Raw genomic sequence first — 15,503 nt, forward strand, 5'->3', positions numbered from 1 at the left:
GTCACCTGGCTAATCGGTCACTTCTGATCTCTCCCAGTCACCCTAATTCTTAGGCACCAACTATGCCAGGACTTGCCTCAACGCCTGCAATAGCCTCCTGTCTACTAGTGCCCACTTTGCCCTATCCATTCCAATTCATTCTCTGCACTGCAGGCAAAGAGCTCTTTAAAACACAAATCTGATCTTGTCTCTCCCCTGCATATAACCTGAAGTGGCAATTTATTCGTCATTGCACCCTGTATTGGCTCCCTGTCCTTCCCTGCCTCACTTCCCTACTGCCCTGGAATCTATATACCTATATCTATATAGCTGACTAGAAACTATTTTAAAAATTTTGTTGTTGTTGTTATTTTATACCAACAAAACATAAGTTACGTAGGAATGTATCTAACAAAATATATGCAAGACATTCATTAAACAACAAATTTTTATTAAGCATCTACCCTATGTCTTGCCCCATTCTTGACTCTGAGGATACAGCAGTGAACAAAACCAACAAGGATTGTAGAATTAATATTCTCATAGAGAAAATTACAAAACATTATTGAAGGACATTAAAGAAGGCCTGAATAAGTGGAGGGATATACCATGTACGTGGATGGGAAGACTCAGTATCATAAAGACATGTATTTTCCCAAATCCAATCAGGATTTTTGAGAGCCCTTATCAAACCAAAACAACAAAGTGTATTTGTTGGGGAACGGAGATATTTCTCTGCCTATCAAGTCACATTATGGTGCAGGGAGAGGCAAATATTAATGAAATACAATGGAGATCCTAGAAACAGACACAGGTGTGTGTGTGTGTGTGTGTGTGTGTGTGTGAACTTGATGTACCATAGAGGTGGCATCATAAATCAGAAGGGAAAGGATGGAGAACTCAGTAAATGGCACTGAGAAACTGGCATTCCATAGGAGTAAAAAATAGATACCTAATTCAAGTGGATTAAAGAATAAATATGGCAAACAAATATTTCAGACTACAGCTGACCCTTGAACAATGCAGAAGTTAGGGGTGCCAACCCCAAGCAGTTGAAAAACCACCTATAGCTTTAGAGCTGGCGTTCCCTATAGACAGTTCCACATCCTTGGATTCAACCAACCTCCGGTTGTATAGTACTGTAGTACATATTTATTGAAAAAAATCTGCATATATGTGGATCTGCTTAGTTCAAAATCATGTTGTTCAAGGGTCAACTGTGTATACATACATACATATATATATAATTTTATGACTTCACGGTGAAGAAGGGTTTCTTAATAAAGCACAACTCATAAGGGAAAAATTGATCTGTGACTCTCAAAATTTAAACTGCCATGTAACAGAAGACATTGTAAATTGGATTAAAAGACAAGCTATAGACTAGGAGTAAAAATCTGCAACCTATATAACAAAGGGCAAGTATTCAAAGAACTCCTGAAAACCATTAAGAAAGACTCTCCCCCACAACCTGCAAAAGAAAAGTGAACAAAATATATAAATAGGGAACTTTCAGCGGAAAAAATCTGAATTGCCAATAGGCAATTGAGATACATAAATCAAAATAATTATGAGATGATTTTAAATACATCAACTAGACAAAAATTAAAACACATATGCATGCCAAGTGTCTGTGAGCATGTTGGGAAACAGGAATCTTTATATGATTACATTCACACTTTGGAAGGCAATTTGGCAATATCTCATAAAGTTGAAAAGGCACATACCTTACAACTCATCGATTCAACTACTGGATATATAGCCCATAGGCTCTCTGAATACAGCTGCACAGACCATGGACTACCTTTTGTTTTGCAGCTAATGTGCAAGGTGACAACCTTCCCTAAAGAAATTCGAACACTTGTGCATAGTTCGTATGTATAAGGATGTTCTTTGCATATAATATAAAGCATTCTTTATATTAGTGGAAAATATTAGAAATGATTTAAATGTCCATTAGTAGGGTGATGGATGAATAAAAGGGGATATACCCTAATAACAAAATACTATACAGTGACTAAAATGAATGATCCAGCTCTATATCAACATGGAAATATCCCCCAAACCTATTGTTTGATCGATAAAAGAAAGTTGTAGAATGATAAATATTTTTAAAGGTTACATTTGTGTTAATTATAAACACACATACAAAAGTATATTCTATATACTTATGGGCATATGGGTATTACAAGTTTAAAAACACAGACTGGAAAGATGCACACCCAATTCATGATAAGCGTTGCCTGTGGGGAGAGACTTAAGGAGGAGGAGAGAGGAGAGGAAACTTCAACTATGTCAAGTTTATTTGAAATGGTTTTTCTTAAACAACCCAGTTGAAGCAAATAGGTCAAAATATTCTTATCTGGATTTGTTTTCCTTTTTTTTCTAAATGAAAAACAAGCCATAGTAATAAAAGAAAATTAGTACTATGATAGAGGAAGTTTAGGATGCTTTGGGTATGCATAACAGTGATGTCTAACCAACTCTAATTGGGGTCAGCAGAGACTTCCAGGAGGAAATGGGAGTTCATCCGGTAAAGGGGATGGGAAGGGCATTCCAGGCAGAGGGAACAGCATGTACAAAATTGGAAGACAGAGTGAAGCATGTTTGAGGAAGTGAATGCAGATCAGTGACCAGGAAAGAGTGAAGAGAGGAAAGGTGAGACGGCCAAACCTGTATGTTTTTGTTTGTTTCCTTTTTTACAGATGCAGAAACAGAGTCCTAGTGAGGGGACTAGAACCTAGGCCTCCTAACTCCTTGTCAATTGCTCCGTGATAATAATAATGACAACAACAATAATGATGATGATGATGATGATGAGCTGTGTGCAGTCTCTCTAGTAGGTACTTTAAATATGTCCTTGCATTTAATCTCACTACAGACCTAGAGGGTTTTTTCCCTCCCATTTTACAGATGGTAAAACTGAGGCCCATAGAAGTTAAGAAATTTGCTCAGAGTCACAGTGGCAGAAGCCCAATCCCACAAGGCTTTGTGTGCCGCACTTAGCAGGTTGGACTTTTCCCCAAGGGCACTGGTGAGTGTATTAGGTTCCTATTGCTGCTGTAATTACCGTAAACTGAATGACTTAAAACAGTACAAATGTATTAGCATATAGTTCCTGATGTCAGGAGTCTGAATCAGGTCTCACTAAGCTAAAATGAAAGTGTTGGCAGGGCTGAGTTCCTTCTGGAAGCTCTAGGAGAGAGTCTGTTTCTTTGTTTTGCCTTCCTTGGCTCATGGCCTCCTTCCATCTTCGAAGCCAGAAATCAAAGCACTGTGACCTCTGCTGCTGTCATCACATCCCCTCTGACTCTTATACTCCTGCCTTCCTCTTTCACTTATAAGGATTCTTGTGATTACACTGGACCTTCCCAAACAATCCAGGATAATCTCCCCAACTCACGGTCAGCTGATTAGCAACTTCAATTCCATCTGCGGCCTTAATTTCCTCTTGCCATGTAAAATAACACGTTCCCAATTTCCAGGAATTAGAGAATGGACATCTTTGGGGAGACCATTAATTTGCCTACCATGGTGAACCACTGAATGGTTTTAAGCAAGGAAACACAAGGTGAGAACTGCATTTTAGCATCTTCATATTACCGGTTTTAAAAAACTGTCACTTCCCGTGACTCATTTAAGGCAAATTGGGCTTTGTAACAACTAACACTTTCAAAGGCTGAACAGTATATAGATATTAAATGTGTTAAATCTAATAACTACATTTTTTTCCAGGGTTTTTAACCTGATAAGAGTTCTTTCCTACCTGTGCTTTGATTATTCCCCCAACAATCAAGTAGAGGTACAAAGGGCTATGTGGTAATTGTCCCCAGATGGATGAGGAAACAGACCCGGGGCATTCGGTCACCTGCCCAGGTTCACGGAGCTGCTAAGGCCAGGGTCATGATGAGGAGCTGGTCTTCAGGCCGCCTTTTCGGCATTTCTTTATGCCATCCATAGGGTGGGGCCTTCTGGAAAACTCAAGTCAGACAGTACATCTTTGGTGCAATAATTCATGTATAACCTGGGCCCCAATAATTATCTGTTGAATGGATTAATAATCCTGCTTTTACTTCTGAGGCACAGATAGAGATTTTCAAGGCAGCAAAACTGGGAGTCATCCTAGAATTCCTTCCTTTTCCCCCCATATAATCTATCTACAAGTCGGTTATGCTGCCAAAATATTAATATATGCTGCATCTCTCCCCTTCTTTCCAGCCTCTCCACTCCCTCTTTGTCCCAGGGAACCTCATCTCTTGCCATCTCTCACCATCTCTCCTCAAAGCCTCCCTCCTTTGCCTCTCTAATCTATACTCCAGTTAGGGGCCAATGTGATCCATGTAAATCAGATGACATGGCCATTCTGTTTAAATTTTCCTACTGGCTTTCCATCGTACTGAGAAGGAAACTCTAAACCCCCAATCATGGCCATACGTGGTCCTTCATGCTTGGCCTCTTCTCCTCTTTAGCCTCAATCTTACCACCTCCCCTTGGGCTCCTCCCCTCCAGTCCTACTGGCTCTTCCCAAAGACCAACCTTTCCCACCGCAGGGCCTTTGCTTGTGCTGTTCCTTCTGCTGGAAATCTCTCCACTCTTTAAACAGCTGTGTCCTTCTTACACGTCAGGTCTTATCCAAATGTCACCTATTTACAGAAGTTCTTCCTGTCCCCCAGTTTGTTTCCTCCATAGAAAATTGTGACTGTTTGTAAGTGCTTTGTCTGTTTGCTTATTTTGTTTGCCTTCCCCCCTAGCCCTGATGTCCAGCATGGAGCTACCAGCCACATATGGCGATTAAGCATTTGACATGTGGTTAATCTGAATTGAGATGTGCTCTAAGTGTAAAATACACACTGGATTTTAAAGACTTAATACAATTAAAAGAATGTAAAATATGTCATTAATAATGTTTAAATATTGACTACACATTGAAATGATAATATTTTGGCTATACTGGGTCAAATAAAACCATTAGTAACCACCTGCTTCTTTCTACTTTTTTAATGTGGCTACTAGAGAATTTATGATTACCCATGTGGCTCACATTGTATTCCTATTGGGCAATGCTGGTCTAGACCGTTAGCCAACAAAGGTAGGAACCACTGCCACCTTATCTGTTAGGGACACCCCTAATGCCTACCATATAGTGGGTACTCAGTAAGTATTTGTTGAATAATTTGGTTTTTATGAGAACCTTGGACACAGAGCTGAGACAGGCAGCCCCATGTACACTGTGAATTTGAGGAAGAAAGAAATACCAAAGAAACAGTTTTATTTTCCTGCAGTCACTGCATTTCAAACAGGTTCCTCTGACCCTGTCCTTCTCTGTACCCACATTCCTCCCACAGTCACCACTACAGATGGAGGGGGGCAGGTGACGGCTAGAGGAGTAAAGCTGGTTCAGCTGCTTCTATTTCAGTCCCACAGGAGGTGTGTGCTCTCAGTTATTTCACATTCTCCAGCTTTGGTCCTAGTAGCAGCACACTGAGACATACAGTTTGGGTAGCTGGGAGCCCAAGGGGATTTGCCCAGGGTCACTGAGCAGGTCAGAGGTGAATGAATAGGGCCTGGAACCTTGGTCTCCAGACTCACCTTCTGAGACTCTTGTCTCTAACTGCATCCTGTCGTAGTCTCCTTAACTCCAAGGGACCCAGGTGACTGTAACCCTCACTCATCTCCCTCTCCTCACATGTACCTCTGATTTATTGGGGCCCCTAAGCAGAGTTATGCCTGGTCCCAGCAGAGCTGACCCAGATGGCACTATCCTCAGAGGCCAAAGTATATGGGAGGAAGAGATGGGAGGATGGCTGGATGAATGAACAGACAGACGGAACAGTGAATGGATGGAGTGGAGGCTGGGAGGACAGACTGGCTGCAAGAGTGGGGGAGGAGGATGGTTGGCTGGTAAGATGCCTGCATGGGGGGCGGGGCAGGGAGATGTACAAACGGAAGGAATTACCCACTTTTCGCGTCTCAAACAGAATCTGAAGATCAAAGTCCAGCCCCCATCACGTTTCTGCTAGAAAACCGAGGCCGAAGGAGCTAGGCGTTTCGCCCCAGGGTCCGCAGGGAGCGCCGGGCAGAGCTGGAACTGGGATCCGAGTCTCTGAGCCCGCGGCTGGGGGCTCTCTCCGCCCCCGCCCCTCCCGCGCCTGACAGTGCCAGGGTGGGGGGAGCGCCCCGCCCCCACCTCCGGAGGTGGAGGCCCCACGCGGCCCCAACAAGCTGCCGTTGTCCCGCGGGCCCCAGGCCCGGCACACTGGGGCTTTGTCCAGCCCCCCGCCGCGACCCACGGGTTGGGGGGGCGGCCCACATGACCAAGGGGGTAGGAGGAGCCTGCAGCGGCGGTGGCGGCGGCGGCGGCAGCGGCGGCTCCAGCATTTCCCTCCCTGGCCGGGGGTCGGCGGGCGGCGGAGGCGGCAGCGGCGGCGGCGGCAGCTGGGCAGGGCTGGGCCGAGCTGCGGACGCCGGGCCCCCCGATCCCCGCCAGGCTGCGGACGCCAGGCCCCCCGATCCCCGCCAGGCTGCAGGCGCCGGGCCCTGGCCGTCAGGGCAGCTGTGACCCTTGCGCTCAGCGGGTGGCGAGCTGGGGGTGCGCCCGGATCCCCGCCCCCGGGATCATGGGGAATGGCATGACCAAGGTAGGGGGCCGGGATGGCGCAGCCCGCACCTGGCCGCCCCCAGCGCCTGCCGGGCGCCCGCCTCTGACCTTCTGGCTCTGGCGGTCTGTGTGTCTATTTCTCTGTCTCCCTGGGACTGTGAGATCGTACGTCTCTGTCTCTCTGGGGCGGTATCTCTCTCTGACTCTGCCTCTCTGTGTCTCTGTCTCTGCCTGTTTCTGTGACTGTATTTCTTGCTGTGTCTTTCTGTGGCTCTCTGTCACCCCCAGGCTCTATCTCTTCCTGAGTCCCTTTCTCTGTCTCCATGTGTCTCTGTCTCCCTGGACTCTCTCTAACGCTGTTTCTCTATCCTTCCCCATCCCCCACCCCAAGGCCTCTGCACGACCCCCTTCTGTCTCTGCCTTCCCACCTCCTCCTTCTCAGGATTCCCCACCACCCACCTTAGCAAGTCCACCTCTCCCTTTGCCCCCCTCCCCTGTGCTCCTCCCACCCTCTTTCCCTAGGTCTTTGTGCCCCTCCCTCCTCTTTCCTCTCCCCCTACCCAAGCTGGCCTCCCTTGATGCCCCCCTGCTGCCCTCCCCAGACCTCACTCATAGAGCATCCAGGCCCACAAGACGGGGGTGATTGCTCCCTGAGTCCTGAGGGCCAGACGCCCTTCATGGGACTGAGAGGGGCTGCACGCACCCCTACCCGGCTGACCCCGGCCTGTCTCTCCTGTAGGTACTTCCTGGACTCTACCTCGGAAACTTCATTGGTGAGCACTGCCCACTCTGTCCCAAGGCCATGGCACACTCCCCGTCCCAGGCCTGTGTCCACCATTCATGCTCTGGCCCACGCACCCTGCACACGCTCAGGAATGGGGCCGGGGGCAGGGAAGCGATGCCAGGCTGGAAGGCGGAAAGAACTCATGAAGACTAAGGGGGATGTGGGTGGAGGAGTGTCCCCAGTACAGAGGGCTCAGAACACTGGACACTGGGCAAGGCTGCACCTGCTCTGAGCCTCAGCCTCTCCCACAGCACAAGGCCCACCCCCGCCTCTAAGGATTTTGCCAGCCCTGAGGTTCTGGGCTGAGGTCTGTTTGGAGGTGTTGCTTCTAGCTGGGAAGCTGGGATGCTGGGAACGCTTCCTGGCATAACCTCCTCCTCAGAGGAGAGGTCTCTAGAGACTGGACTCTATGTCGGAAGCTTCAGTGGTGAGCACTGCCCGCTCTGTCCCAAGGCCACAGCACTCCGCCTGTCCCAGGCCTGGGCTAAGAGACAGGCTGGTCCGGAGTTTGGGAGACCCAAGGCAGGAAAAGTCACTTCCATCTGTGGAGTCAGAGAAAGCTTTAGGGAGGGAGGGGCATCTGCACTGGGGCAGAGCTTTCCCCAGCCACTCCTGTCCCACTCTGGGCTTAGGGGCCCCACTTTCCTAAACCCTGGTCCCTTCCTCCCCGGGAGCTCCCTCAGCAGCTCACACCACACCGACTTCTGACTATTTGGTAAGTAAGGTCTGAATCCCCTTTAAGTGTGTAGGCCCATGAGGGCAGGAGCCATGAACTTGACCCCACAATGCCATGCCCAGCCAAGGCTGCACATAGTAAACACTCAGTAAATGTGGTGAATGAGGAAGTGGGCATGTGGAGATCAAGTGTTATTTACTTCGATTATAAAAGGTCTGCATGCACTGGAAATCCAGCCCCTAGAGATGGCTACTGATAGCTGTGGGAGGTATATCCCTGGGTTGTTTTCATGTATCTTTGTACATATAGATATAATATTTAAAACAAAAATGGAGGCCTATTCTGCATGCTGTTCTGTAACCTGTGTTTCCCATTTAATAATATATTGTGGGCTTCCTTGCACATCAGCACACAGAGATCTTGTTAGTGGCTGCACAGTATTCAAGTATGAATATACCATTATTTATCCAGTCCCCTTGTGGGTTTTTCCCTTTTTTTTTTTTTTTGGCTGCATTGGGTCTTCGTTGCTGCGCGCAGGCTTTTCTCTAGTTGCAGCGAGCGGGAGCCACTCTTCATTGCGGTGCACAGGCTTCTCATGGCCGTGGCTTCTCTTGTTGTGGAGCACGGGCTCTAGGCGCGTGGGCTTCAGTAGTTGTAGCACGCGAGCTCAGTAATTGTGGCTCGCAGGCTCTAGAGCGCAGCCTCAGTAGTTGTGGCACATGGGCTTAGTTGCTCCATGGCATGTGGGATCTTCCCGGACGAGGGCTCGAACCCATGTCCCCTGCATTAGCAGGTGGATTCTTAACCACTGCACCACCAGGGAAGCCCAGTTCCCATTTTTAACTGTTTCTGATGTGTTGACAGTCATCTTCTACACACAGCTTTCTGTGTGAGTTAACCCTTCTGTAGTCAAGATTCCTAGAAGTAGAATTGCCTGGTGAAGGATATGCCACAGAAGGGTGTTTGCAATGGAAAGAACAGCAGGGGCAAGGCTGGGGAGGTGCTGGGCTCTTACCTGTGGGTGCCCCAGTGGAGAGACTGAAGCTTACGGTTGTGGCAGGACCTGTCATGCTGGGAGCAAGAGGTGGTGAAGGAGCAGGGAGCCGGCAGAGGGTGGGCCAAGGTGGAGAGGGCGGGCTGAGGAGGAGAGTGGGGCAGTGAACTCCCGCCTCACTTGGCCATCGGAATATATAGGTCACACCTGCCAGATTGGCTCAAACATCCTTGTTTCTTTCAGATGCCAAAGACACGGATCAGCTAGGCCGGAATAAGATCACACACATCATCTCCATCCACGAGTCACCCCAGCCTCTGCTGCAGGTACGCCTTACCCCCATCCCAGAAGCTGCACATAGGTGGGAAGGGGGGTTTCAGACCCCCACAGCACCCATTTATCAAGTACCTACAATGTGCCAGATCCTATGCTGGCACATAGGCCTTCCTGACCCGTGCTAACTCATTTGGTTAAAAACTGGCCTGTTTTACATTAGCATCCCTATTTGCTCCCTCTTTGACAACTGAGGACCAGAGAGGTAAAGTAACCTGCCTAAGGTCACACATCCAGGAAGCTAAGGAGCTGGAATTTGAACACAGGCCATCTGACTCCAGAGGCCTCACACTAAACCTTAAAAAGTCTCCCACAGGGGCTTCCCGTTGTCCAACTGAATAGATGACTCCACATAGATGCTTCTGTGCTCTGTGTCTCGCTTGTGACCTGGGGCTATGATTTCACCTGTCTGGGCCTCTGATCCCTCAGCCCTATCTGCCCCCAGGGGACTGTGAGATGGTAAAGATGCTTTGCACACTGTACAGCACGGCCCCCACTGGGAGGGTTGGAGCTGGTATTATCGAATCCTGGAAAAGACGGGGTGAGGGTGTTATGACCTAGAGTAGGGAAGTAGGAAATCCAGACCACATGTGCTGGAGTCAGGAGCTCTGAGTTCACATCTTCACCACATTCTGTCTGTAACCTTGGGCATAGGACTTCACTTCTCTAGACCTCAGTTGCCTGATCCGTAAAAGGGGAATTTTATAACAGTACCTACCTCACTGGGTTGTTGAGAGCCACAAAATAGGCGCTCAACAAATTATAGCTGACATAATAACAAAGTTAATAATATTCTCAACCGATAAACAGAGCCCCTTCCTCTTCACCTGTTAGAGTCTGGCTCACCCATCGAACGGAGAGAACTGTGGGTGGGAAGGGACTCTGGAGATCTGAGATCCAGACTGGGTTCTGTCACAGCTTTGCTGTGTGACCTTGGGCAGGGTCCTCGCCCTCTCTGGACCTTAGTTTCCCCTTGTGTCAGATTTGATGGTCTCTAAGAGCTACCTCCAATAATCTGTGGTTCTCAGTGTCACAGAGACACTAAAAGAAATTTCCGGGTCAATGGAGTCTGATTTTGCTTTATAGGGCAGGCTTGTTTCGGAGTATTTGGAGTATGTAGTCACTAGAGTGCCTGGGGAAGGTTGTCTAGGCATGACTATATTTACTAATGAAATGACTACTGGCAAAATGAGTCCCTGCTCCGGCAGCCCTGCCCTCTTCTCCCTCCCCATCCATCAGTGAATTTACCAGTCAGGGTTTGATAATGCCCTGCAAATCCAAGGCCAAATGTGTTGCAAAGCGAAATTGCGAACCTTGCAAAAGATGCAGGCTCGTGTGACCTTGGGGAGAGTGAGTTATAGAGAAGGGCTGGAATCTCACACAAAGCCACTAACAGGTGAGGACCTGGCCAGGGGGTCCCTTAGTCACTGGCTGGAGGTGGGCCAGGCCCTTGAAAAGAGCCATTTGAATATCAAAGGACTAAGAGAGGTCCCTGAGAAAAGTGATTCTTGGAATGTGGGCAGGACTCATCTTTATGATCTTGTGTGAAGGTTAGGCGTGGAGTGAAGGATGTGGTAGCAAGTTTGTTGGAGAAATTCCTGACAATTCATTCCTTGATTATTTTAATAATTAGCACAGAGTTTTATAACCACAATTCATGAACTAAAACTAATCTTCATAGTTCTTGTTTCTTTTCAAGAGAATAAAATCTGCTTTGCCCTTCTTACTGTGTAATTTTGTAATCCTTTTATGGAGGGGAGTCAAGTTAAGTGGCCCTTTCCCAGCTATTAAATAAAAGGTCCCTGAACCCTTTTTGGCAAGTCTTTGTGCCCAAGTCAGCTATGGGGTTAGGATACCATCTTCTCAGGAGGTTCTGGAACCACAGATGGTCAGACCTGGGAGGTCCTCAGAGAAGGTGTCTACCCTCTTTGGACAGAGACGATAACAGTGGCCCAGAGAGGGGCAGGAACCGGCCTAGGGTCTCGAGGTACTTGGGAGGCCCAGGCTGGGGTTGGGGTGCAGGCTGCCCATGTGTGTTTTGTACTTGCAGGACATAACCTACCTTCGCATCTCAGTGGCCGACGCCCCTGAGGTACCCATGTAAGTTCCTCTGGACGGGCTGACAGATGGACAGACAGCTGCTTCATGTGGTGGGAGGAGGGAGGGTGGGAGGTGGTCTGAGGGAGGACAGAGAGGACTCAGGCCACGAAGCTGTCCTGGAGACCCCAGCACAGGTGTTCTCCCAGACCACCTGGACTCTGTCTCAGCCACACCCTTGCCCATGCCCCTGGCCAAGCCTTAACCTCCCAGAGCTCAGTCTCTTTGGCTATGAAATGGAGAAGACACCCTGTCCCTCAGGCTCAGATGCCCCAGTGGATTTGAAAGGGTCAGGCTTAGCCTGTTCCTGGCCTTGGAGTTAAGGCATCCGGGTTCAGGCCAGGCTCTGCCATTTACTTGCTGTTTGACCTTGGACAAATCACTTCCCCTCTCTGAGAGAGAAAATGGGTGTGTGAGGGGTTGGGGCCATCAGCACCAAGGAGGCTGTCAAAGATCAGATAGCACAGGTTGAGGATCTAGGACAGGGCCTGGCGTGTAATGAGGGCTCAGAAAGCAGGATTTTTGTTTATGTTATTAGCAGTAGTACACCCCAGCCTGGGAGGGACCCAGACAGACACTCCTGCCCCTTGGGACTCTTGCTCCCAACCCTGTTGTTGACCATTATTGTCCCCAGGTGCTCTGTTTGCAGACCCCAGAGGGGTGGGACTCCTCGCACCCATTTCCTTGAAAGGTCAAGATAAACCCGCCATGAAAATAGGATCCACAGGACCCATTGGAGAGGTGCTCCTGCCTCTGTGGTGGGATTTGCCATCACTGGCCTCTCTCACCTCCTGAAACGCCACCATTATTGCTTCACACACACCTCCACCTGTACTACAGTATCGGCCCCTAGTCACTGCACGTGCTGGCTGACCTGAGGATCCAGGGCTCTTTGTCTCTTGCCATCCCAGAAATGGGGAGGGGGACAACTCCTAGGAGACCTGTCCCCCCCCAGTGCTCTGTACCTTATTGCTTTCTTCTCTAGCAAAAAGCACTTCAAAGAATGTATCAACTTCATCCACTGTTGCCGCCTCAATGGGGGAAACTGCCTTGTGCACTGGTGAGTTAAGAGGGGAGTGGGGGGAGGGGAAGTGAGTGGCCGTCCTCCATCCTGAACATGCCCTCATCCTGTGGGGAATGCAGAGCCTGCGATGGATCTTCTCCAGCCTGTCACAATGCCTGACAGTCCACCGTTCGTCTGACAGGCTGATGGAGGACTCAGATCAAGGCTCTGTCTCTTACTAGCTGTATGGCCGTGGCCAGATAGCTATTTCTCCCTGAGACTCAATTTTCTCATCCGTAAAATGGGAAAAAAGAATGTTGACCTGGCGAGCTACTGGGAGGAATAGGTGAGGTCAGGCAGGTAGCCCAGCATCCTCCAGTAGTTCCGGCTCCTTCTCCTCCCCTCTAGCCTTTGAGGCAGTAGTACAGGGCAGTGAGGAGCCCCAGGCTGGGAGATGGGACCCCTGAGTTTTCCCAGGGGCCCCTGACCCTGTTGATTTCATTCATTCCATAACTTCTCACTACGCCTGGCTCAGGGTAGCTCTGCCTGAGCCTCCAGCCTGTCTCTCCCCCTCTCTCCCTTCTTTCCTTGCTCCAGCTGCACTGGCCATCTCCCCATTCTTCAAGTCCAACAGGATCCCACCCACATGGTCTTTGTACACTGCCCAGAACATTCTTGACAATCCTTACCCGTCTTTCAGGATCCAGCTTGATGTCACTTCCTTGCGAACCCCTTCCCTAATCCTCTGCATCCCTTCCACTAGATTAATACCTCTTCTTATACAATCTCCTAGCCACTGGACTCATCTTCAAAGCAGTTATCGCCACCTGAAATTGTTTCCCTTGTTAGTGTCTGTCTCCCCCAACCATATTGTAAGCCCCAGGATGGCAGGGACCATGTCTGTTTTATTCGCCACTATATCCCCAGTACCTGAAAAATCACAGATGATCAGGAAACGTGTACTGAATGATTGAGTGAAGTGATGTTTCACTCAGGCCGGGTGAATGCCAGGCAGAGGGAACAGCATAGACAAAGGCCTGGATGTGGGAAGACAGGTCCTGGCAGGTTCCTTGTGGTTGGAGCTCAGGAGGCAAGGGTGGGAGAGCTGAAGTGGGGATGGGGTGCCTGGGGGACACGGAGGAGATCGGGCCTTACCTGAAGCCTTGGGGTGGGATGTCCCAGCTTTGCAGGCATCTCCCGAAGCACCACCATCGTGACGGCATATGTGATGACTGTGACAGGACTGAGCTGGCGGGACGTGCTTGAAGCCATCAAGGCCACGCGGCCCATCGCCAACCCCAACCCAGGCTTTAGGCAGCAGCTTGAAGAGTTTGGCTGGGGCAGTTCCCGGAAGGTAGGGGCAGGGGCAGGGGTGGGAAACTCTTCTAACTTGAGCTGAGCACTGATTGGAAAGAATTTAGCCTGTGCTTCAGACCTGGCAGAAGATTTTTCTGGGGTCTTGAACTCGTGGCTCTTGAGCTAACCTAGCCCCTAGATTGGATGGCCAGGTGTTTTCTTTTCCTTTTTAACTTAGGATTTGAATACCTGTGGGCCTGATTATGGACCCTTCAATTTGGCTAGGTTCCAGCATTGCCTGCTCTGCCTACCTGGAACCTGAAGGCATTTGAACATTTGGCTCCTCTGGGGAGGAACGTCCAGTCCTTATTCCACCCCTGGGTCCTTGATGAGGCCAAAGCAGTTCCTTCTGTTATGGCCAGTGGGCAGATGGCACATGGAGATGTCAGGGTCTGAGCCACGCCCTCCCCCACCCGCAAACAAGAGATGAGAGAGAGAAGCAGTCAGTGCAGGAAGGCAGGCTGATGCCCAGAGACTTGTCTGCAAGGCTGCATTAGGAAAGAGGCAGGCAAGGAAGAGGGCCTGCATGAGTAGAGTTGTTGCGCAGTGTGGGGAGGGGTTAATGTGGTCCCCACTGTGCAGGTGGGGGGGGTCACTTTAGTAGGTCTGGAAGATGGAGTGTCAAAGGGGAAGGGGATTCAGGGAGAGGGGAGGGATTCAGAGGGAGGGCGGCTCAGTTGGGATGGAGACCCAGAAGGGAAGCTAAGAGCATGGTCAGGACGGGGAGGGGCTTAGCGAGGTGCGGGAAGCTCGAAGAAGAGCGGAAGCTCTGAGGATTGGGGAGGGGACCGAGCCGGCGGCCCGGCACCGACCCCGACTCCACCCCACCCCAGCTTCGCCGGCAGCTGGAGGAGCGCTTCGGGGAGAGCCCTTTCCGCGACGAGGAGGAGGTGCGCGCGCTGCTGCCGCTGTGCAAGCGCTGCCGGCAGGGTTCTGCGAGCGCGGCCTCTTCCCCCGCGCCCAGCTCCTCGGCCTCAGAGGGGACCTTGCAGCGCCTGGTGCCGCGGTCGCCCCGGGAAGCCCACCGGCCGCTGCCGCTGCCGCTGCTGGCGCGCGTCAAGCAGACTTTCTCTTGCCTCCCGCGGTGTCTGTCCCGCAAAGGCAGCAAGTGAGGCTCCTGCCCCGTCGTGGCAACCCTCGGCCTCTCCACCGGTCCCCTTCGGGGATTGTCTGCGCCTCCCACGGCCTTCAGGACGGGCCCAGAGCCTGTGGGAGCCCCGCGGCGGCCTGATCCCCGCCCCTGCCCCTCTTCCCGCCTTGCTTGTCTGTGTTCGCAGTCAGCGTGTCCTCCATCTGTGTGTGTGGCTCTGTGTCTGAGCCGGCCTGCTGCAGCTACCTGGTGCCTTAGTCCTTGGGCCGGGGGAGGGTGCCCCCGGCCCCCCCTCCCATTAAAGGCGGTGGGAGTGGGAGTGGGTGGGTGGGGTGGTTGGATGGGCCTGGAGGATATTAAAGAGACACAGAAGCTGCCTGTCTGATCGCCTCCCAGTCATTCTGTCATTGAGCAAAGGCAGGGCTGCAGGACTCTGCCAGGGGCTGGAGCCTGCCAGAAAAAAGACTGGGAGGGGGTTTGCATCCCCTAGGGCCTGAGGAGCCTGCCACCCTCCGTGAACTGCAGTCTGCAGGGCTGAGTTCCACTTCCCTGACCCTCACCCCTATCTCTCCCTGGAGCCCTGGTCTCCTGAA

At 50.5% G+C, this 15,503-nt stretch overlaps 1 protein-coding gene across 1 annotated transcript; it reads left to right on the top strand.

Moving 5' to 3' along the window:
* The first annotated feature begins 6,344 nt into the window (after positions 1 to 6,344).
* DUSP15 (dual specificity phosphatase 15) lies at positions 6,345 to 15,202 on the top strand. The gene is made up of 7 exons (XM_068523791.1): positions 6,345 to 6,617; positions 7,317 to 7,350; positions 9,275 to 9,357; positions 11,415 to 11,464; positions 12,447 to 12,521; positions 13,647 to 13,818; positions 14,654 to 15,202. The coding sequence occupies exons 1-7, from the start codon at positions 6,597 to 6,599 to the stop codon at positions 14,930 to 14,932; spliced, it is 714 nt and encodes a 237-aa protein (XP_068379892.1). The 5' UTR covers positions 6,345 to 6,596; the 3' UTR covers positions 14,933 to 15,202.
* The last annotated feature ends 301 nt before the right edge of the window (positions 15,203 to 15,503 follow it).

This window comes from Eschrichtius robustus, chromosome 16 (genome assembly GCF_028021215.1).
Source record: "Eschrichtius robustus isolate mEscRob2 chromosome 16, mEscRob2.pri, whole genome shotgun sequence".
Lineage (NCBI taxonomy): Eukaryota > Metazoa > Chordata > Mammalia > Artiodactyla > Eschrichtiidae > Eschrichtius > Eschrichtius robustus.